Below are 25,278 nucleotides of genomic sequence, written 5' to 3' on the forward strand. Positions count from 1 at the left end.
AGACGAAGTTTAGTGGAATAATATCTGGTGACCTGAGATGGAAACAATGAAACAAAAACAGAATGTTATCACCCATATTGTTACACATTACACTGTACAGTAACAGACAGTTTGTTACATTACTGCAAACTGGGCCTGATTCAGAGCCGGACGCTCTGAACGAGCGCCCGCTCTGAATCAGGGCGTGTTTTTTTTTTTAACGAAGCGGCCAATTGGACGCTCTCATAGCTGTGGGTTACCACCCACAGCTTATGCGAGCTTACATGATGATGGTCGTGATGGTCAAGACCATCGGGCTTGCGACGAGACCCTGCGGTAGGGTCTCGCTGCCGCAAGCCCAGGAGTGCTTTTGGCTCTGTCAGAGCCAAAATCACACCCACTGACATCACTAGTGATGTCAGTGGGGCCGGACCCAGACGGTAGGCGTTCCCATGGGTACGCCTCCGTCTGGGCAGCCACGCCCCCAGCACGCCCACCAAAGGGGGCGTGCTGTCACTCACCATCGACAGCATGCCCCCTTTGGTGCGAGACCTGGACTGATGGCTTCCCCATCGCTCCACGGGTCTCGCGCATGCGCACGACGGAGCTCCCTCCATCGTGCGCATGCGCACTAGGGCACCATCGACCCACTTGCGAGCGCTCACGAGCGGATCTGAATCAGGCCCACTGTCTGCAGGATATCGGCAATACTCACTCTGGTGGGGTGCGCTGCCAATTGATACTGTTCTCCTCCATACATTTAGCAGATGCAGAGAAAATGGGGCTGTTATGCTGAAATAATCGGTGGCCGGAAGGACATTTGGTTCTCAAAAATGACGCCAAGTCTGGTATGATGCAATCCTGGTAAAAGGTTCTGTCCATGTCACCTGCCATAGAGCAATAAAAAAAAATGGGGTGACTTCATTTCGCAATGTAACCTACTGTACAGTACTGTGTCACATGCTTATTGTATTGTCAGTCTATGCATGCTGAAAGCAGGACCGTTAAACAATACATATAATATACAAATTCATTATCAGTACCTTGAAACACATTTATGTATCCCGCGCCATGACGTGAGATGCAGCCCCAAACATGTAATGTCAGTTTATGCTTTGGACGTGGTGTGACGGAGTCATTGGCACGTTTAAGTAGTGACATCCTGGTGAGCTTATCAATTGTAATTGATGTCACATCTGTAAAGATGACATCATGAAACTTTTCTTTGCTCTCAATCCACTGAATCGCTTGTTTCACTCTGTTTTCCTTATTGATGTCCTTTTTAATGGTTTTTGTCCTGGTAACAAGAATAAAAAGTAGATTGTTAATCGTTTGCATTATTTAGAGGAAATATAATACAGCACATCATAGTATACTATCATAGGGGGGAATTAAATTAGCCATGATAATGTGATAACTTAATGAACATTATGCACATTATGGCACACTTTGCAGGTTTTTACCGCTTACCGCGGCTATGCGCATCCATGTTTTTCGTACACTCCTATTGCAAAAGTAAAATCGTGGCATTTGTGCGATAATTTGTGGTGTATTTTGCCGCAATAAGTAGAGGTAACAATGGGGAAATTCACCTGTATCCCCCAAAAAGCTGAACTGATATAGGACAACAAAATAAAAGTGTATTAGTGGCCATAACAAAATTATTTGACCGTTATATGCATATATCAAAAGCAGCCAATTAATGATAGAAAGAAAGTGTTTTTTGTGCAAAAAAAAAATATTTTTAAATGAAAAAAAATGCCTATAAGAATATATTTGGTAAGTATAACCTTCAATCTTCAAAATATGCCTCTAAAAACCACATTAAATCTTAAAAACACCTGTCCCACTCATTTAGCACCTCCTTATACCTGTCCCACTCATATAGCACCTCCTTATACCTGTCCCACTCATATAGCATCTCCTTATACCTGTCCCACTCATACAGCACCTCCTTATACCTGTCCCACTCATATAGCACCTCCTTATACCTGTCCCACTCATATAGCACCTCCTTATACCTGTCCCACTCATATAGCACCTCCTTATACCTGTCCCACTCATATAGCACCTCCTTATACCTGTCCCACTCATATAGCACCTCCTTATACCTGTCCCACTCATATAGCACCTCCTTATAACTGTACCACTCATATACCACCTCCTTATACCTGTCCAACTCGTATAGCACCTCCTTATACCTGTCCCATTCGTATAGCACCTCCTTAAACCTGTCCCATTCGTATACCACCTCCTTATACCTGTCCCACTCATATACCACCTCCTTATACCTGTCCCACTCATATACCACCTCCTTATACCTGTCCCACTCATATACCACCTCCTTATACCTGTCCCACTCATATAGCACCTCCATATACCTGTCCCACTCATATAGCACCTCCTTATACCTGTCCCACTCATATACCACCTCCTTATACCTGTCCCACTCATATACCACCTCCTTATACCTGTCCCACTCATATACCACCTCCTTATACCTGTCCCACTCATATACCACCTCCTTATACCTGTCCCACTCATACAGCACCTCCTTATACCTGTCCCACTCATATAGCACCTCCTTATACCTGTCCCACTCATATAGCACCCCCTTATACCTGTCCCACTCATATAGCACCTCCTTATACCTGTCCCACTCATATAGCACCTCCTTATTCCTGTCCCACTCATATAGCACCTCCTTATACCTGTCCCACTCATATAGCACCTCCTTATACCTGTCCCACTCATATAGCACCTCCTTATACCTGTCCTACTCATATAGCACCTCCTTATACCTGTCCCACTCATATAGCACCTCCTTATACCTGTCCCACTCATATAGCACCTCCTTATTCCTGTCCCACTCATATAGCACCTCCTTATACCTGTCCCACTCATATAGCACCTCCTTATACCTGGGACACATCAATTAATCAATTTTCCAACATTTTGTACTTTTTCACTCCAAAAATGACATGTCAGTATTGGCCTAATTAGTCATTAAATAGGGTGTCCCAGTGTTTCTGAACTAAGGAGCTCGTTAAGACCCTCTCGCTAGATGTGAACACTTGCTCAGCAAAGCAGGCGATCGCACGGCAAAGCATTAGAACGCCCACTATGTCTTGGTGTGCGATCACTATGTGTGTGCAGACGCCCACCAGCCATTCATAAGACGCCCTCTTGCGCACATCATCTCCTGCAAGTGCTTGAAACCATTGGTACATCAAGCACCATCGGATGCGATCGCAGTGCTTAAGGTTGACCATACCCTGCCGCAAGCACTGCAATCACTTCAGTGTGTATTTCAACCAGGTGACGTGTACAATGACGCTGCCTGTAATTACTGCACGCTTCTGTAATGGCGTTGGGACACTCAGGCACGCCTGCGTTCGCACCTCCACTCCCCCGTTTCTAGAGGCCAGTCCCTGTCACCACCCACAAACGGCCTCTCCTGTCACTCATTCAGCTGGGCTGTCTATGCTGGGCGAGCGTACACTTCCCAATCTCTCGCTGTGGTTCGTGCACGCGCAATGCGTTGCATGCACAAATCGCAACTATCGGTCAGCTATGAGCGTTCGCATCATAGCGAGAGGGTCTGAATGAGCTGACATTTTTAGCCAAAAATAGAGGTTTTGCACAACTTTTCACCTACTAAGGAGGTGGTGAAAACTTTTCGCAGCAAATGGTATTGAGAATTCGCACCAGTGAAAAGTTGCGCTAATAGGAATTCGCGATAAGTACACATTTACATGATAAGCCATTTTTTTATGGAAAAGCGGCTTATCACAGCTAGTTGTTTTTCCCCCATAATGTTTAATACTAAACACAGTATCTTTTGTAGCCATTAAAACATAAAGCGATACTATATAGCTCTTTACTATACACTTATGCAGCCTGTTCCGTAAGTTACCGAGTATTATTATGATTATAATTATTTTGTTATTATTAGCTAATATTATTATTACCTAGTAGATACATTGGTCCACCCCAGCTGTCTCCTCATTCTTTTAATACTACTGCACAAGATGTCCAGGTCACACTTTGAATGGAATATGTGTTTGATTTGTCCAGCAGTAAATTGTTCATTCTCTCGTCTCAAAGTTTCCATAATCTTCTTGACATCCCTACAACACAATAAAGCAGAGGGGTATTGTTACTACACAGTGCAGTATAGTAATACTCAACAAGAAAAGCAAAGTAAATAATATTTGTGTTCTACAGTAAAAGCAATGACATTTATTTATGGACAGATATTATGTAAAGCGCTGCATACACACACAACGATTTTCTTACCAATGATTTTGTGAACGATTTTATGAACGATATTATGAACGATATTATGAACGATATTATGAACGATTATCTGTCAGATTTTTTAAAGTGTAATGAACGATTTTTTTGAACTACAAACGATTTTTGCATATTAACTTAATGAAAATCGTTGAGTTGACAAGTCTGACTGAACTACAAACTAATGGTGCATACACACGATCTGATTTTTCCTTCAGATATGAACGATAACGATTTAAAAATCGTTCAGTCGTTCATATCTGAAGGAAAATCGTTCATATCTGACATGCCTGAACGATGGACGTTGAACGATGCGCGTTCCCATTTGTCAGATAACAATATCTGACATCTGATGGGTTTGCAGTCAGACTTGGACGATTCCATTCATTTTAATGCAGTCAAAAATCATTCAATCGGTCAAATCGTTCAAAACTTTGGTAAAATCGTTCAAATCGTTCAATCGTTCAGTCGTTCATCTGACAAATCTGACCATGTGTATGCTCCATTAAGGTGCATTCACACGGGCAGATTTGTCAGATGTGTCAGATGAACGATTGAACGATCTGAACGATTTGATGAACGATTTGACCAACGATTTGAACGATTTGAACTACGAACGATTTTTGACTGCAGTAAAATGAATGGAATTGTCCAAGTCTGACTGCAAACACATCAGATGTCAGATATCGTTATCTGACCATCGGGAACGCGCATCGTTCAACGTCCATCGTTCAAACATGTCAGATTTTCCTTCAGATATGAACGATTGAACGATTTTTGAAATCGTTATCGTTCAGATCTGAAGAAAAATCTGACCGTGTGTATGCACCATAAGAGTAGGAGCGTAGCTGAGAATGGAGCTTCCCATAGGTGTCCCCAGTCCAGTGACAGCTGTTTGGGGCAGTGATTGCAGTAATAAGCTGTGCACCCTGTGGAATCTCCCTCTAGCACTTGTACTCTGTCAGTTTAAGGTAAATGATCAAAATATATAATACAATCTCCTCTATTGACTGATAACAATGATTCAAAGTAGATAAAAGTCAGATCCTAGGAGCTATACATAATAAAGCAGTGCCAATGGAGCTACTCCTTAATGTCAGATAAGTCACCAGAGCATTCTATTCCCCCAATGGGACCTCAATGCCCAGCATGGTACTGCCACTGGGCCTGATTCAGAGCCGCTCGTAAGCGGCCGCTCGTTCGCTCCGAGCGATGTTCGCACATCCGCGCATGCGTATGGGTTGTAATGCGCATGCGCCAACCAGTCAGTGCGGTCAGAAATCGTGTGCTCGCAAAATAGCGAATGCCTGCTAATTTGAGTGACAGGATGAGGCGTGTGTGGGTGGTAACAGGGGATGGTGCTTGAAAACGGGGAGTGGAGATCAGAACGCAGGCGTGCCAAACGGTCAAAACGGGCGTTTTAAGGGTGTGCATAATTAACAAAGCAGCGGTATCGACCACGTCACTTGGTTGTCTTTTAGCCTGAACTGCTCGCATGATTGCGGTAGGAAAATGCTACCACAAGAATAGCGAGCAGTTCATACGCCTTTCGATGTACTCGATTAATCTAATAAATAGCGGAGATGACGTATGATGCGAGCGGCCAAGGGGCGTCTTTACAAAATAGCCAGCGCATGTTTTGATCGCTCGCTCAGACATAGAGGCGTCAACAGACCGCAAAGCGCGAGCGCTCAATTTAAATAGCCAGCCCTTTTTTCTGAACGAGCGTCCTCAAATAGCGTCCGGCTCTGAATCAGGCCCAGTGTTTGTTGTTTTTCTCTTCACTTCAGTATTCCCCCGCAGGCTGCCCATAAACCACTGGCGTAGTTCAGTAAAGGATGGGAGGGGGGGCGCTATGACATGCTTTTTCTCTGGGCGCCATGGTTCCACGGTCTCCTCTGAATCTGTTCCCTATCGCAAACACACACATACACACTAGGGTTAATTTTCCTAAGGTCCCTTTTAACCAACTAATATATTTTGGGAAGATACCCACACAAGCATGGGGAGAACATTCAAGCGTCACTCAGCTAGGGCCATGGTTGCAGTCAAACCCAAGACCTCAGCGCTGTGAGGCAGTAATGCTACCCATTACACCAATCGTGCTGCTCAGTGAAATGACAAATTGCAGAAACTGTAAAGACATAACGTACCATGTGCATTTAAAGGGCAACATTACTCTTTTCCTTGTCCGCTGTAAGGCATGGTAGCGCACAGTCTGTAAGGTGACCTCATACCCCCTCTCTCTTAGCCAGTTCTGAATCTCTTTTGTTGTCTTACCATCTTTCTTCATCATGGCGATGGTCTTGCTCATAGACTGGCTTATTTTGCATGTCATCTTGATCAGTGCAAACACAGCCTCTGTATTTGGAAAGCAATTGGTAAATGACAATACAGTATATACTTTCACATTGTTGTGTGCTAAAAGGCTAAAATATATTAGTCACTAGAGTTTATTAGTTCCACAGTTCATCCTCTGATTATTCGGTTAACAGTAAATTAATTACTAAATGCTGAACCAGTTACCGACACAAAACAACAGAAACATTTAATTTGTTATGTAATAATGGGTAATGTGAAGATGTCGGCAACAGTGATACCTACGCACTAAAGAGCAGGGCCAGCTCTAGGGATGTTCAACCAGTGCGGTCGCACAGGGGCGCCACCCATAGAGGGGCAACACCCCTCCCCAGCATCCTGATTTCAGCGGGACAGTACTGTCCCGCTGTTCCACCCGCGGGTGGTCAAATCGGGAGTCTGGGGACACCCGGAGAGTGAATGGATGCCGCGTGCATGCGCTGACGGGAGAGGGCTGGGGGAAGCCCAGCCAGTGACGGAGTGCTGGGCTTTACACCCAGCCTGACGGAATTTGGAGGCATGCCATGGGGGCACGCCTCCAAATAATGTCATATAGGGGGCGTGGCCTATGGTAATTAGGCCATGCCCCCAAATTTGGAGACGCAATGTTAGGGCGCCATCTCGAGGGCCATCACAGGGTGCTCCGACACCTGGAGCCGGCCCTGCTAAAGAGATATATTGTATCTTCCTAATGAGATACATAAGAAAGTTAATAGTAGATAATATGGAAGGCGGAAACTGGTTTCTACCATCAGATCTCTTCTCATTGAAATTAGCACTGGTTGGGACTTCATTGTTATTCTATTTAAGCACATGTTATATTTGCATCACCTATATAGGGGGATGGACACCCAGGGGCAGGGCAGGCGCTTCCATTAAGGCAGCTTTAGGCAGCTGCCTAAGGGCGCCGGGACCTGAGGGGTGGCCCGCTGGGGCTGCTTTGGAGAGAGGGCATGGTCTTCCCTATCCCGGAAGCAGCCCCGCAGGCTGAGAGACATGGTGAATTCCCAGCGGCAGGCGCCTATCTACACTCGCATCCTCCCCCACCCCCCGCAAAAGGCAAAAAAAAAAAAACACACGTAGAGGGCTGTGGCAGCTGGGTCCAGCGCCGGTGACGTCACTGGTCGGCCCACTCTGCGGCTCCATCTCCTCCTCTTCAATGTCTCCTGTCCTGTGCTGGTGCCAGGAGTGGATTGGGCCAGTTCCCGTTCAGCCCGCCCTTTACTAACTAGCCCCCCCTCTCCGGGATTGTGGCGCTGCACGTTCAGAGCTTAAGCAGCTAGTGGCCGCTCAGCCCGCCCTTCACTAGGGATGGGAATCATTTGATGTTTCATCGGAAACATCGGTTAAATGGTTTCCATGTTCGATGTTTAACCCTGCAATGTTTTTAATTCAATGTTTCATTACCATTGCAAGATTTCTCCCCCAATGTTTTTCCCTGCTTTTCCAATGTTTTTTTTTTTTTTTTTTTTGAAACACTGTAGTGCTGTCACTGCTTTGGGCTGCCAGCTGGCTCTCTCCTTGTATTATAGTCAGTTACAACTTAAGACTAGAGTACAAAACACTGACTGGGCTATGGCTGCTGTGTGCATGCTGCTGCTGGGGGAGGTGGCTGACAGAGTTTTAATTAGCAGCAGCACATAGGACAGTCCCACCCCTGGCTCACTATCACTGGTGCTGCTCTCATTGTCACTGGTTGGCTGCTGGGGTGTCTGGCTGCTGCAGCTATTGGTAACTGAGCTGTCAGTCTCACAGTGTCACTATGAGTCACTCACTGCATGTGCAGGACAGACCCAGCGGTGCCTATGTATCTGGCGTGACATCATTGGTGAGGAGCTGAGAGAGAGGGAGGACTTGAGGAGACAAGAGTGTGTTTGTCATGATATAGACAGAGACTTAAGCTGAGGGTGGAGAAGAGACAGAGAGAAAAAAAGAAAAGGAGGCGGCTCTGAAAGAGTAAAATCTATAAAAATGGACAAGAGAAATTAATTTGAGGAAGAGAGTGAGAGGGAAGTCTGTCGGTTAGGTCTAGACTATACAGGACTGATGGCCCTGTGACGTCACACCCACGTGACTCGGCCTGAAAGGGGGAGGTACGGGAATAGTAATGGGGGACCAAAAGTGTACCGTTGTCGGGATTCTGACCAGCAGCATCCCGACCGCCGGGATCTCATACCCAACCTACACAAAACGTATCCGGCACTTCACATGTGCAAAGAGGGGGGGGAGGGGGGCGCAGGCAAAACTTTGCCTAGGGTGCCTAGAAGCCATGCACAGGGTCCTCTATTTTCTTCCTTTAACCATTATATTTGTTTACAAAAATGGAAAAATAAATTGAGTCCAATTTTCCGAGTGTTCAGTGCTCACTCCGCAGCTGTCCAGGGCCATAGGGACTGCACTAAGGGCCTAATTCAGACCCGCTCACGAGTGCACAGTGTTCCTGATTCAGAGCCGGACGCTATTTGCGGACGGTCGTTCTGAAAAAGGGGCCGGCTATTTAAATTAAGCGCTCGCTCTTTGCGGTCTGTTGACGCCTCTATGTCTGAACGAGCGAACAAAACATGCGCTCGCTATTTTGTAAAGATGCCCCTTGGCCGCTCGCATCATACGTCATCTCCGCTATTTATTAGATTAATCGAGTACATCGAACGGCGTATGAACTGCTCGCTATTCTTGTGGTAGCATTTTCCTACCGCAATCATGCGAGCAGTTCTGGCTAAAAGACAACCAAGTGACGTGGTCGATGACGCTGCTTTGTTAATTATGCACGCCCTTAAAACGCCCGTTTTGACCTTTAGGCACGCCTGCGTTCTGATCTCCACTCCCCGTTTTCAAGCACCTTCCCCTGTTACCACCCACAAACGCCTCATCCTGTCACTCAAATTAGCAGGCATTCGCTATTTTGCGAGCACACGATTTCTGACCGCACTGACTGGTTCGCGCATGCGTATTACAACCCATATGCATGCGCAGATGTGCGAACATTGCTCGGAGCGAGCGGCCGCTTACGAGCGGCTCTGAATGAGCTCCAGTGCTCGCAAGCGGGTCGATGGTCCCCAACTGCGCATACGCCACCTCCGGCGTGCGCATGCACGAGACCCATACTGCGATGGCAGCTCCGTCGCAACGGGTCTCGCTACAAGACGGGGCGGCTGTCGATGTTGATTGACAGCTCACCCCATTTTGTAGGCGGGGAGGGGGGGTGGCTGCACAAATGCCTGCCATTTGTGAGCGGCCCTACTGACATCACTCGTGATGTCAGCAGTGGACTCCCTGCTCTATCAGAGCAGGGAGTCCACTCGGACTTGCGAGTGCTGAGACCCTACCACAGGGTCTCCTCGCAAGCCCGATGGTCGCGATAATTGCGTCCATCGCCAGGCCACTTGCAAAAGCGAGCGGCTCTGAATCAGGCCCTAAATATCATTATTTTCTGCAATGTAATTCAGTAATTGCTGTAAGCAAGTAACTAGTCACACAGCAACATTTTATTTTAGGTGTAAAATAGACATATTAGAAAGTGAATATATAATAACAATAAAAGGCCAAGAGAAGAGGTCAATCGATTGGCATATATGACTCAAGTTTAAAAAATCATAGACTAAGGAGGTGATGTATCAAACTTTGGAGAGAGATAAATTACCAATCAATAAGGACCTCTCATTTTATAGGCTGTGTTTAATAAAATGGCCGTTAGGAGCTGATTGGTACTTTTTCTCTCTACAAGGTTTGATACATTTCCCCTTAGGTATTTATAATAAATAACTATTTGTACAATATTTATCATAACAATTGTGTTACTTTATCCATAAGACATAATAAGGCTCATACTTACACCTGTAGTTGTCTCTCCCCTGCTGTGCCCCTCTGATAATGGACTGGTCTCTGAGGACCCCTTTTATGCACAAATACTCGCCCCCTGGGTGTCACCACTATGACATTTGCCTAATTAGACAAACAATGAAGCCTTGTAGCCGGTGCTCATTTCAATGAGACGAGATCTGATTAGAGAAACTTGTTTTCATTTCCAAAATCCCACCAGGCAATACAGAGACAATACACACACTTACTATAAAGTGCTCATATAGACAGGACACAATCAGATTGGGAATCTGGGAATGATTCAGACCCGCTCGCGAGCGCTATGCGCTCGCAAGTGGGTCGATGGTGGACCAGTGCGCATGCGCGAGACCCGGATGGCTACGGGCAATCGCGACCATCTTGACCATCGCGACCATCTTCCTGGCCGCTCGCTATAGCTGTGGGTGGCAACCCACAGCTATGTGAGCGGCCAGGAGGCCGCTCTAAAAAACCAGAGGGCTGGCCCTGATTCAGAGTGAGCGCTCTGTCAGAGCGTCCGGCTCTGAATCAGGGCCTTTGTTTACAGACATATTATTTCAATTTAATCAGCGCTTATGTTGTAGAAGATAAATATGGGGACTCAAAAATCTATGTTGGGAGGACGTTCCAAGTAATAATTCTACAATAAAGATAATGAGGCCAAAACTTACAGGAACTGAGGGTCTCATTCAGAGCCGCTCGTAAGCGGCCGCTCGTTTGTTCCGAGCGATGTTTGCACATCTGCGCATGCGTATGGGTTTTAGTACGCATGTGCGAACTAGTCAGTGCGGCCAAAAATCGTGTGCTCGCAATATAGCGAATGCCTGCTAATTTGAGTGACAGAGGGAGGCGTATGTGGGTGGTAACAGGGGAAGGTGCTTGGAAACGGGGAGTGGAGCTCCAAACGCAGGCGTGCCAAACGGTCAAAACGGGCGTTTTAAGGGTGTGCATAATTAACAAAGCAGCGTCATTGACCACGTCACTTGGTTGTCTTTTAGCCAGAACTGCTCGCATGATTGCGGTAGAAAAATCCAGCCACAAGAATAGCGAGCAGTTCAAACATGACGTATGATGCGAGCGGCCAGGGGGCGTTTTATTTCCAAAAAATGACCGCATGTTTTGTTCGCTCGTACAGACTTGGAGGCGTCAACAGACTGCAAAGAGCGAACGGTCAATTTAAATAGCCAGCCCCTTTTTCTGAACGAGCGAGCGCAAATAGCGTCCGGCTCTGAATCAGACCCTGAGATCCTCTATATTCCAGCACAAATGTATCCATATAGTGTATGTAATGTTATTGGGGGAGAGATCAGGGGATGCTGTAACCAAATGTGTAATCTATGGGGAAATACACAGGGCATGGAAGTCACCTATTTTACCCTAGATGATAGATGATAATAATAATAATAATAATAATAATAATAATAATAATAATAATAATAACCCGTTTGGAATCCCATGTATGTAACCCACAGAATAAAATAAATTACATGACACAATACACATTATATTTATTAACACAATTAACTAAATCACCTACAGAGCTCAGGGCTCACACTTCAATTGCCAGGACCAGAGAGACTGCACTAAGGGTCAGATTCAGAGGCACTCGATATATGCGAGCGCACGCTCTGAATCAGGACGGGGGAATTTTTTTTTTTAGTTTTGGCCTCCAGACTGCTCTCTAAGCTATGGGTGGGTGACCACCCACAGCTTAGCGAGCGGTCAAGTCATGGTCACGATTATTGCGGCCATCGGCATTGTGAGGAGACCCTGTGGTAGGTTCTCAGCACTCGCAATGCCAAGTGGACTTCCTGCTCTTCGGAAATGCCTCCGTTTGGCCAGCCACCCCCCTCCCCACCTACAAAATGGGGCGAGCTGTCGAACAACATCAACAGCCACCCCGTTTTGCTGCGAGCCCCGGAGCGAGTGAAATTCTCATTCGCTCCCAGGCTCGCTCGTGCGCATTGGCCCACCATCAACCCGCTTGCGAGCGCAGTGCGCTCGCGAGCGGGTCTGAATCAGGCCATAAGTGTCATCATTTCCTACTGTTACCTCCTATGTAATTCAGTGATTGGTCTGAGCAAGTAACTGATAGTACGGAGTGTAGTCAAGAGACCAGTGGCCGCGATGCTGAAATCCCGACAAGGGAGTTAAGAAATACTGACGCCTATCTTAATCCCGACACCGGAATCCAGGAGGATGTGTGCCCGAACGAGGTAAGTCCGGGGCGCCCATCCTGTTAGCCGCAATGGGGGGGAGGGTTAGGTTCAGGGCAGTTAGCGGGGTTAGCGTTAGGATTTGGGGGGGAGGTAACCCCTAAGGGGGAGGGTTAGAGTAAGGCACCACTGGGAGGGGGGGGGGGTAGATTTAGGCACTAAGGTAGGAGGGTTAGGTTTAGGCACAAAGGTGGAAAACTTAGTTTTAGGAACTAACGGGGAGGGTTAGGGTGGCGGGTGGGGAGGGTAAGTATACAGTACTTATCAGACCCCTGTCGGGATTCCAATTATCTGGATTGCGCTGTCGGTATTGTGACAGGAGGCATCCTGACAGCCGGCGTAGCATACCGATTCCAATAATACAGCAATATATTATGTTTGCTGTTAGATAGACATATTAGAAAATGAATCCTACTATAAAAAGTCCTATAGTAGAGGCCAATGATTTGTCATATTTGTACATGACCCTAGAACAGAAAATGTCCCTAGACTCAGCATGTGTTATAATATATAACTATTTGTACAATGTAAATCATAGCATTTATGTTACTTTATCCATCAGCCATAATAAGGCTCATACTTACACCTGTAGTTATCTCTCCTCCACTGAGTCTCTCGGATAATACACTGGTCTATGAGGACACATTTATACAAATAACCCACCCCCTGTGTTTATTAGGTGGGGAAACTTTGCTATATGATTAACTAGAAAAACAATGAAGTGTTAGCCGGTGTTCATTTCAATGAGAAGAGATTTGTTTGTGGAAACTAGTTTTAAGTTTATGCCCCCATAGACAATACACACACTTACCATAGGATACACAAACAGACAGGACACATACAGAATACAGATGGGAAACTGCTTACAGACATATCATATTTATTTATTAACAGTTTCTTATAAAGCGCAACATATTCCGTTGTGCTTTACAATAATAACAGACAGATATATAGGTAGGAAGGCCCTGCTCGCAAGCTTACAGACATATCATATAATCAGCACTTATGTTGTAGAAGAGAAAACATTGGGACTCAAAGATCTAGTATAATAATATTTATACATTTATATCCCTGTAATAGGCCGACCTCACACCCAATACATGACAGACTGTGACATACATACACCGGCCCTCTAACAATGTGTCCCCTGGTCTCCAATCACAATGCTCCCATAGCCTCTGGTTGTGGTGACACAAGGTCACAGCTGAAACACAGCATCAGGTCTGCAGACTACAGAGCCAAAGATTACATCTACATTGTGTGTCCCCAACAACCTCTCTGCTCTATTGCACTTACAGTCTCATTATACACTGACCGAGGGGCACGTGCTGACCTGCTCCTTAGTATCACCCACCACCACTGACCTCTACCTGCAGCCCTGCACCGCAGCTCAACACAGCCCCTTCCCCCACTGTCTTCCCCAAATCCCCCGACACTGTGCTGGAGTCCAGACGCCAGCTCACACCCCTTTCCTATGTACATCTATATTCTGTGTCACATTAGGTATCATTTCTAATCTGTCATCTAATGTTAGTTTGTTTTTTTATTTTATTGCTACATTTTGCCCTCATTGCTTATTTTACCTATTTTATCTCACCTCCAATTCCACACATTTATTCCTGTCCTTTCTTCCTGGGTCAGCGCTAATTCTTACTTTTTATACATTGTTATTTATTATCATCATTTCCTTCATTAATTCCTCCCAAATTAGAGATCAGCTCGTCCATCATTAGTTTATGTAGTAAGAGAGGGAACCTGCTTTAGCTTATTTGCAACAGAGTATCGGCCCCACCTAAATGAGTTATCTAGCTGTAAGTAACAAAATACGGTAGTTCATAATCTACATGTGGTATTTTGATTTGTATAAATCTACAGCACATATACAAAGATATATATATATATATATATATATATATATACAAACAGACCGGCGGCACTCGTCCAAAAAAACACACAAACGGCAGGTCAAATGCGTATCAACGTTTCGATGTTAATACATCGTCATCAGGATAACAAGAAGACAAACAAATACACCTACTTATACCCACACCATTCCCACGTGTACGGCTGCTGCTTCCGGGTCCGACCCAGCGGCGTCCACCAATGACGTCACCCGCGCGACCCGTTGCCGCAGCAACCAAATGCAGAAGTGAAATAAACAAATAAACAAATAAGTGGCATTTGACTAAACTATCTATAATATCACATTACAAAAACATACATACATACATTTAAGATCAATATCATGCATTAAATCAGGGCATGTATATTATCACACTAATGTTCAATAAATACATATATGAACCACGTAATAAGAGCTAATGCTGGTAAAAAAATACAAAGACATAAGGAATAAGTCCAAACACCTGATCAAACACTTTCCAATCGCTTATAGAAGATTAATGATATTAATAATATTAATTGCTCACCCAATATTTTAGCCATTGATCCTATGTAGAGCTAATGTCAAAATGCACATTGATGCTGCATAAATACAGTGCAGTTAATACTCAATCACTTCACACATACAAAATGTATTGGAATCAACTATTTCTATTCCAACGATAGCAATGTACATTGCCACTACAAGAAGCAATGTAGACCCAAGTTCTCATTCAGTCCCCTGGGAGATAGGGTGCCCAAACAAAATATCCAATAGGACTCTCGTTGTAATAACTTACGTGAACGGTCACCTCCCCTACTTGGCGGTGGGACATGATCAATTAGAATATATCGGAGCGTGGAAATATTGTGGCCCGCCTGTAAAAAATGCCTTGCCACAGGCTGGTCACTCGTCCCTGAATTAATAGCAGCACGTATGGCAGATCGATGTAATGCCATACGATCCCTCAAAGTCCTGTCTGTCTTCCCCACATAACCAAGGCCACAGGGGCATGTAATGAGATAAATCACAAATTTTGTGGTACAGCTTAATCTAAATCTTATATTATACCGTTTACCACTAAGGGGATTCACAAAGGAATCACCTGTTAACATATACCTGCAGGTTAAACAATTAAGACATTTGAAGCACCCGTTCTTCTGCCTCAAAAAGTGTCCACCCCTATTTTTATCTATGTCTCTGGCAGTGTCAGTCTTCACAACCCAATCATAAATATTTTTACCACGGGTGTAACATGACATAATGGTTGTATCCACAAGATTTAATTCAGTGTCATTCTGTATGATGGGCCAGTATTTCTTTGTTATTGCACCAATAGTTGGACTACAGGTATTATAGTGATTTACCCAGGGCATACGTTTATGTTGTACTGAGATTGACTTGGGACCCAATAAATTATCACGGGACACCATCAGAGCTTTATACTTAGCCTGTAACAAGGAATTTCTATCATAACCACGTTGCAAAAACCTGTTGATCATCTCATCTATTTTTACCCCTGCTACCACAATATCATTACAAATGCGTATGGCACGTAGAAATTGTGAGTATGGCAAGCCATACTTGAGAGATTTGGGATGAAAGCTATCAGCATGAAGCAAGGAGTTTCTATCCGTCGGTTTATTGTAAAGAGCTGTACTGATGGTCCCATTAAAATTACGAATTTCAACATCAAGAAAGGTCACACAATCACATTTGATGTCATATGTAAATTTAATAGGACTTGTAGTCCTATTATGGCACTCCACGAACTCACTAAATGCCTGTTGTGTACCCGTCCAGATGATGAATATGTCATCTATATATCTAGCATACATATAAATGCAGCCAGATATAGATGGAGATGAAAAGAACATTTTCCGTTCTTCCAAAAACATATACGCATTGGCGTACGATGGGGCCACATTTGACCCCATCGCACACCCCATGCGTTGCAAATACAATTTACCCTCAAAAGTAAAGAAGTTATGCGTAAGAATCATATTCAATAGATGGGTAATCAAATCAACATTGGGACCAATATACAAAGGATTCCCATCAATCAATTATATATATATACATCTGCACACACCTACAGCAATGATAATGGGAGACCCCGTATTAGTATCATAAATAAATTAGTTATGAATTTGTTCAGGGGTGCTACCGAGGACAAGAATACATCAAGAATACAAGAAGAAAGAAGAGGTTTCGTCCTTTGGGTGGCGCATGTAGATTATATTTTGTTAATAAAAACTTAACATTTATTAGATATTCTTTAAAAATGTCCTTTATCTTTAGGACATGAGCCAGCGAAATTAAGATTAAAAAATAGAGATATAATGGTGAGAGAAGTAATAAAGAAGTGTAATAAAATAAATTTGACCCTGTTGTGTGTCTGTGTGGTTATTACTACATGGTATATAAGAGAGTATTCAAGTTAGACTATTGGTCACACAAGTAATAAGAAATTAGGGATTGTGTTTCTCTGGTTGATCAGATAAGAATGGGTAATTATATAATATCTTAATCTTGACAGATAAAGTGAAGTCTATTATACAGGGCTCCACATATATATCCTGACTACTCCAATTAATATGGATAAATAGCTTTCCTCTTCTAACCACACAATAATCATATATATATATATATATATATATATATCTCTGTATATATATATATATATATATATATATATATATATATAGCTAGCGCCATAAAAGGGTATGAACTACCTTCAGAATAGGAAGATTTAATACAAAGTGTGTTCATATTGTCATAAAAAGGGCGATAGGATATTAAGAACATGTGATATCATAATTAATTATGGTACTGAAATGAATTAAACAAAATTAAGTGATTATATGTGAGGATATTGTGCAATGCATGATAAATGAATCATTACTCTTAAAAACACATGAGTAATATTCCTTGATTATAATATTATATGTGTAAATCATCATCCTTATAAAGAATAATAGGTGAAAGAGATCATTATATGAGTGGTAGTGAAAATAACAAGTGAGTAAAGAATAAAAATAAATATAAGAGTAGTTAAGATTGTGATTAGTGAAATGCTATAAACAAACTAAATAGATTAGAATAGTCAAAAAAATTTATAAATTATATTAGTGTCATATTTGTAATTTGCATGCTATTCATTATAACTAATCCTCTAAGCAAAACATATAATTAAGCCTTATTAAAATTGGTGTATTCCTAAATTATACTGAGATGGGACAAACGTTGTGCATTGTGATAAAATATCGGTATTAAATATCAATTGGTATTATTTAAATGTGATTTTAATTTTACATAAATTAAAATAATTAGTTAATTTAGACATCTAGAAATGTTCATTTAAAGATCCTACCCAAAATTCTAATAACATACCATATTTATGATGAGGTATCAATATTAGGTATCAATAGGTATTAGAAAAATATTATTTATATATTTATTAATTACACATCTCATAGCAATCTTTTTAAGATTACTATTCAAAAATCTGATGACAGACCATGTTTCGTCATACATGCGTGTGTCAATAGAGAAATGAATATACATACATTTATGCATATACGACCCACAAATGTCACCATTAAAGCCAAACTCCATCATTATGATAGCGACACTAAGCAGCGGTGGTAAATACCTATGTGTGACTATCGACAAATATCCCGTTCCATATTGATTGTTCATAATTCATGAACCTATAATCCATATATTTTTGTTAACCCAAGATAGCAGTTCTTGTTGCTACCTTAGGGTCATGTATTGTTCATGGCTCATTAGGTTTTTGAGACATAGTTGTCTCAGATTGAATTAGGCCTTCTATCTACTATTATGCTCAAATGAAGTAAAAACGTTAGTTATTGAGAAAATTGAAATTAATTATGACACTACAGATGGTTTGTAGAGACACTATTCTTCGTCTTCCAAATATCTACATCATCCAGTATTGTGTCATTATTGTTAGTGGTAAGTAAGTGGTGAATCCAACTACCAGCGCAGCAATAGTGAGATAAATAACGATTGATCAAAAGGTGTAATAATAATTATACTTTCCTATCAATGTAGGTGGCTTCATGTAACTCCGGTTGTAAGTTCATATGAAAAATAAGAAATAACTATACTTAGTATAATACCGTAAAAGATCTGAAATTGAATATAATCCACAAAGCTAAAAGATGATTACAACAGAACCATATAACATATAGCAAATCGTAAAAAGGTTGATAGGTAGCAAAACAAACATAGATAAAACAATAAACATTGTACAGATAAAAGCACTAATGAGTTATAGTGCAATGGGGGGTATAGGTACTTATTACCATCGAGCCTCCCACGATGGCATGTAATGCAAGCAGAGGGATTCCCAGTTCCACTCTGCATGTCTAACTGGTTTCAATTCAAACAGTCTAGGTACTCCAATGTTGCAGCAATCAGTAGGTCCAATGCATTTCGAGCTCCGAGCTCTTCCTCAGGGATATTGCTGCTGCTCAGTCCATGAGTTTATTAACACTGTTGAAATCGCGTGGCCAAAACTGGAAGTGACACAATCCCACACTTTCGGTCACAGTGACAGGCCTCCCACCAGAAGTGACGTCAGAGGACTACCATCGGGAAATGGCCACATGGTAAACAGGCCTTCTGTTCTGGTTCACAAGGGAAGTTATATTCGATAAATCAATTCTGTACAGTCATGGAAAGTGCTTCTAATAGTGCAGGAAATGAAGACTATGTGATGATGTCTGTCTCTAATTCATCCTTCCCATCAGCCCATCAATACTGACCCATGTATAAGAATAAGAACAAATAAATAGAGGTTAATACTGTATATAAAAGTTATATGCATAATCTAGAAATGGCGATAATGGGTACATCAGAAGCACGTACATTATTAATAAAAACATAAAAATTATTTTGAAAAATATTATATGTATAAAAATATGAACAGTAGAGGGAGACATAAAAGTGGAAGGATAAGAGGGCAGCATATAAATGACAAAGGAATGGTTAAAAAATATATTCAATTTAAAAACCATTTAAGTTTGAAATCCCTGTTATTGCCAGTAGGAGAAAGAGTCTTAAGCTTATATATCCATTTCATCTCTAATTAAGCCAACTTGGATTCTGTATTCCTCTCTCGCCATGTGGCTTTAATATGATCAAAAGCCATAAATGAGCGAATGTGACATGTGGACAAGTTACAATATTTTTTAAAATGTTCAGAAAGAGAGTGAGTACTATTCCTTTTTAAATGTTCCATAGGTGTTCTCCCATTCTGGTTTTGAGAGCCCTGGTCATGTGTCCAATGTAAAAGAGTCCACAGCTACATTCAATGGCATAAACCACATTAGTGGTATGACATGTGAGGAAATCTTTGATTTCATATTCCTTTACTTTGATGTTAAGGTGCTTGACCTTCGAAGTTTCGGAAGGAACATTGTATGCACATAGGACATCTGCCACATCTGTGGAAGCCTCTGGTGCATATGGGGTTAATTGTATGCTGTTCTAGTGCACTTTTTACAAGTCTGTCCTTCAAGTTTTTGGCTCTCCTATAGACAAAGCTGGGTTTAGATGGTAATACATTCTGTAAGACCGGATCCTTTTGTAGGACATGCCAATGCCTTTTGAAGATCTGTTGAAATTTGGTATGATGGCTGCCATATGTGGTGTAAAAAGACCATTCTTTTTTGGTGGCTGTAGTGTGTATTTTAGGTACCAGCAATGATTCCCTCTCCAGATTATCTATATATTCCTTAATGGAATCAATCTCTGTCTCATCGTAGCCTCTGGCTAAAAAGTTATTGCGCATCTCTCTGCTTTGTTCTTCATACATCTCCTGTCTGCTCCAGTTTCTCTATATTATCATAAATTGACTTTGAGGGACACCATCCAGCCATCTTTTCAGATTTTCACTTTCTCTTTTAATATAGCTGTTAGTGTCCGTGGGCTTTTTATATCCCTTAGTTTGTATGGAGCCGTTCTCAATATATGTACATAAGTCTAAAAAGTTGCAGGTACTGATGTTAAAGAGAATACAATATTCAATGGATTTGAATTAAGAACTGTGCAGAAGGTTTGAAGGGACTCCTCTGTGCCTTTCCAAAAGAACAGTACATCATCAATGTAATGGAACCAAGCTGTGAGTTCGGATCCCCAATATGTGCTGTTCCACAGAGTGTCTTCTTCCCATTTAGCTAAAAACAAATTTGCATAACTAGGTGCAAATTTAGTACCCATAGCATTACCAATCCGTTGGATAAAATAATTGCCAAGAAAAAAAATATATATTATTTGGCTTAAAACCATTGATCTCCTTAATAAAAGTAACCTTCTCCTTTTTAAGATCTGATCTCTCCAAAAAATGACATACCGCCTCAATTCCTTTCTCATGTTCAATGATCGTATACAGGGAAGTGATGTCAGCTGATACGATATACATATTCTCTTCCCATGCTATATTCTTGAGTTTAGCATCTGTTGCTATCAAATATGATCTATTGTTATCAACAATAATTTGTAGATGGTCGTCAATTCATGCAGATAAGTTCCTGGTGAAACTATTGGTTCCAGCAATAATTGGATGGCCGGGAGGTTTAGTAATGTCCTTATGGATTTTTGGAAGTATGTAGATTGTGGGTATAGTTGGATCCAAAAAAATCTAAAAACTCATTTTCATCTTTAGTGATAATCTCCTTCTCAAAACTCTCTTCAATGAGTTTCTTGTAATTATACCTGATTCTGGGGGTGGGATCAATCTTAATTTTGTAGTTGGCAGTATACAATTGCCTGAAAAAAATTGCCTTCTCTAATCAAAATAACAATATTCCCACCTTTATCAGATGGTTAAATAACAATAGATTTGTCTTCTCTCAATTCGTTCATGGTATTTCTCTCTTTTCTTGTTAAGTTACATTTGTATATATATATATATATATATATATATATATATATATAGTTTGTTATTAATTTTCTCCATGTCATCATCACCAGTTTTGCAAAAGTATCTATAAAATTACCCTTAATATGTGTGGGGTAAAAACATGATTTTTTTCTTAAATATCGTATATTTTGGATCAGGTTTGGGGTCTTGGGTGAGAAAAAACTTTTTTAGTGTCACTTTTCTGATGAACTTGTGTACATCTATGAAGGATTGGAAGTCATCTAATTCACTTGTGGGGGAGAATTTGAGACCCTTTTCCAACAATTTGACCTCTGTTTCATTTAAGGGTTTGGGAACTCAAATTGAAGATACGACATGGTTGTTTATCCATAGGATTTTCATCCATAGCAGTTTCTTACTCATGTTTTTCTCACTCTTTTTATGTATCGTTATCTTTCTCATGAGACCCCTACCCCATTTGCCCCTTTTCCTGGTCTTCTTGGTCACCTTTTCCACTGGTTCTCCCTCCTGTATAAGAAAGGGATGCCCAAGATCTCATTATGGTTTTCTAGAGGTGCACATCGATTATATGTATCTATCCTCTGGTAATTATGGCTCCTGGGGTTGCTTCTCCTCAGTTCTTGTTGTGATCCATTTTTCTTGGAATCTAGTCCTGTCTGGTATATAGGGTTTTTGTTTTACCTTCTATTCCCAATACCTTCCATTTCAGGGTTTTCTTCTAAACTTGTCTTTATATTGATGCTCTCTGTAACGATATATATCTCTCGTATGTGGGGTCCTCTGTGGTCTTCTTAATACAGTATGTCGATATGATCTTCTGTATCCTTTTCTTCTTTTCTTATGTTTTTCTTCCTTTGGTTCAGTTTTTTCTTCTTCTCTTTACCTTGTTTCAGAAAGTTAAAATCACGTTTGAATTTGTTCCATTACTTTTTGATGAGTTTTCTTGTATTTTTCTCAATTCTCTCCCCTATCACTTTTTCCATCTAAATAAAATCTACTTGATCTTCAAATGGTCTAAGGAGTTTGCAAGGGATTTAAATTCTTTCATTGATCATTTTTAGATCCTGTCTTCTTTCTTTAATAACAAGATTCATCAAAGACATGGAGCAGTGATCTAATATGATGTCTAATTCCCTTTTAAATTCATCAGATGCATCACTGAACGAGGGTTCATTCTTCATCTTTAAACCCTTAGGTTTGATTTTCTCAGCTTGATATTTTTCCAATATGGCAATATCACACCATATTTTATTTCCTTCAGTAGTCAATTATTCATTGTATTCATAGCTGATTCTATATTATCATCTTTAAGTACTGTCTTAAAATAAAAAGCTTATTGGGCCATCTTATGTCTCTCATTGAAATGTGAATACATACTGCAGCTAATTAAATCACAAATATTAGGGTCAAAGAACAAATATGAATAACTTGTGATAAAAACAGTGCAACAAGCTGCAGTCTATGGTGGATAAAACCTGGGTCACCATAAGACCTCAAAAGAACAATAGTGGTAAGTAAGTGGTGAATCCAACTACAGGGATTACAAGCTCCAGGGGTGCCGGGGATAGCCCTGGAATATCAGCCTGGGCCTGGGGTGCCCTGGAGAGGGGACCCTTTATTGGGGGGTCCCCAGCTTTCCAGGGATCCCCAGGCTGGGCTGACTAGTGGTCAGGGATGATGCTTCGGCTGGGGGGCCCAGTGAAAGGGCTCCTCTGGGTGTCGCATCACCCCCTGCTAGAAAGAGTCCGGTGCTGGTTCTGGTAAATACAGGGGGACCCTACACATTTTTCCCCCTGTATTTCCAGGACCAGGGCTGGCTCAGAGCCCAGTGCTGGTTGCGCTGAATATGGGGGACCCCTACATTATTTGTCCCCTATATTTGGCAACCAGGATTGGTTCTGACTAGCCCAGTGCTGGTTGTGCTTCATACAGAGGATCCCTATGTCATTTGTCCCCTGTATTTAGCACAACCAGTGCTGGATCTTCAAAGCCCCATGCTGGTTGTATTCAGAGGGGGCGGGTCCACACCATTTTTTAAAAATTAAACACAGAAGCAGGTATCACAGATCTTTCAGATCTGAGCCTGCATCTGTGTGCTGCTACCTCCCCCAGTGCCCCAGTTTAAACTCTGTCCAGGCGGGTGCTGGGTCTGCACTGTTACATAGCAGCAGATCTGAGCTAACAATGTAGAATTTCTCTGCAGCTTATAATGTACATTCAATGATCATGGTACACTAACCATTATGTGACCCCCTGTGAAGCCATGTACAGTGCCCTATATATTGCCTCTGCCTGTGTTCATGCAGCCTATTGCCAATCATTACCAGGTACATTACAGGCTACAAGAACAGTAGCACATCAGTAGTAGACTATTTGTAAAATGCAAATACCACAAACACACATACCATGTAAGCATCCTCATATTCCTCCTTTGTCAAAGTAAAATCATTTTTTTACCTTGACAAAGGGTCGGATGAGCCCCGAAACAACATCAATTTGAGATGTCACATTTAAACTTCTTAAAGAGTCTCCTAGTGCTGCTGGTTGGTTTAACCATCTCTCTCTCAATCTCTCTCTCTCTCGCTCTCTCTCTCTCTCTCTCTCTCTATATATATATATATATTTATAAATAAAACCAAGGCAAAATTTAATCAAGTAATATGTTCCGATTTAATCATATGTTTAGATAGATAGATAGATAGATAGATTCATGGGTAACAAGAATGCACTCACCAGTCTTCTTCAGAGTCATGCAAATATTTATTTCAGAATGGTCACATAATATTTAAGCCATATGTCAACGTTTTGATCCTAGCACGGACCTTTGTCAAGACAAATAAATCCTAGGATAGAATGTGTAAATTCTATCCTAGGATCTATTTTGTCTTGACAAAGGTCCGTGCATATTTGCATGACTCTGAAGAAGACTGATGAGTGCTCTCTTTTTACCCACCAATCTATATTTAGGCAACTTCCGGAAAGTTGGCCTTGAGATGCTGCACCCCAGCTGAATCATTTGAGTTTTTTATGAGTGCTGTTCGTATCGTTGGACTATATATTATATTACAAACTGACTGTGCATTTAAAGCGCACACTTGCGGCACTGTCATCACGTCTGCACTGTGATGGCTTCCAGCTCCGGGCCTTGCACATGGGATCTCCGGCGCATGCCCAGTGGAGCCGCTCCATACGCCTGTAGCATCCAACAGCGACCGACACATTCATAGCAGCACATTAGTTGTTCTAGAAGATGGGAGATGTGTCCTTGGCAATGGTCACCATTCCTCTCCTTTTCAGGACACAAGGGCAGACCTTGAGCTGACTGCTTAACTGTCAAACAGAGCGTCCTGTATTATGGTAATGAAAGGCTCTTGCTTGCTTTGGGGGAAGGGACCTGATGCTTTAAAACGCACAGTCAGTTTGTAATAGAGACCCCACTTTCAAGCAGAGCCCACTACTAGTTTCTAAAGACATGAAATCACTATAGTGTCTAAGTCTGACAGCGCTGACACTGACGCAAGTGTGCGCTTTAAAATGCACAGTCAGTTTGTAATACAGAGACCCCAATTTCATACAGAGCCCACTACCAGTTTCTAAAGTCATGCACTGTATGTGACTCCTGACGCACTGGGCATGCGCAGTACTATGAGCCTCCATAAGCCACAGCATAGCATGAGTAGCAGGGCACTACAGGTAATATAGAGCGGCTCCACTCGGCATGTGCCGGAGATCCCATGTGTAGACCCCGGAGCTGGGGGCCATCACAGCGCAGACATGATGACAGTACCACAAGT

The 25,278-nt window shown here is 42.1% G+C and overlaps 1 protein-coding gene across 1 annotated transcript; it reads right to left on the minus strand.

The window, feature by feature from the left end:
- Window positions 1-690: 690 nt before the first annotated feature.
- Window positions 691-6,613, minus strand: LOC148509111 (uncharacterized). Its single transcript, XM_088443658.1, has 4 exons — window positions 6,429-6,613; window positions 3,951-4,109; window positions 1,023-1,276; window positions 691-866 (listed from the first exon to the last, which is right to left on the minus strand). The coding sequence occupies exons 1-4, from the start codon at window positions 6,611-6,613 to the stop codon at window positions 691-693; spliced, it is 774 nt and encodes a 257-aa protein (XP_088299784.1).
- Window positions 6,614-25,278: the final 18,665 nt, after the last annotated feature.

This window comes from Taudactylus pleione, unplaced genomic scaffold (assembly GCF_031769625.1).
Source record: "Taudactylus pleione unplaced genomic scaffold, aTauple2 ptg000332l, whole genome shotgun sequence".
Taxonomy (NCBI): Eukaryota; Metazoa; Chordata; class Amphibia; order Anura; family Myobatrachidae; genus Taudactylus; species Taudactylus pleione.

Coding starts and splice junctions, on each gene's coding strand:
- LOC148509111 (XM_088443658.1), bottom strand. CDS start 6,613: ATGACATGCAAAATAAGCCAGTCTATGAGCAAGACCATCGCCATGATG. Junction 4,110..6,428: donor TTGCCCTTTAAATGCACATG/GTACGTTATGTC, acceptor ATTGTGTTGTAG/GGATGTCAAGAAGATTATGG. Junction 867..1,022: donor ATACATAAATGTGTTTCAAG/GTACTGATAATG, acceptor GCTCTATGGCAG/GTGACATGGACAGAACCTTT.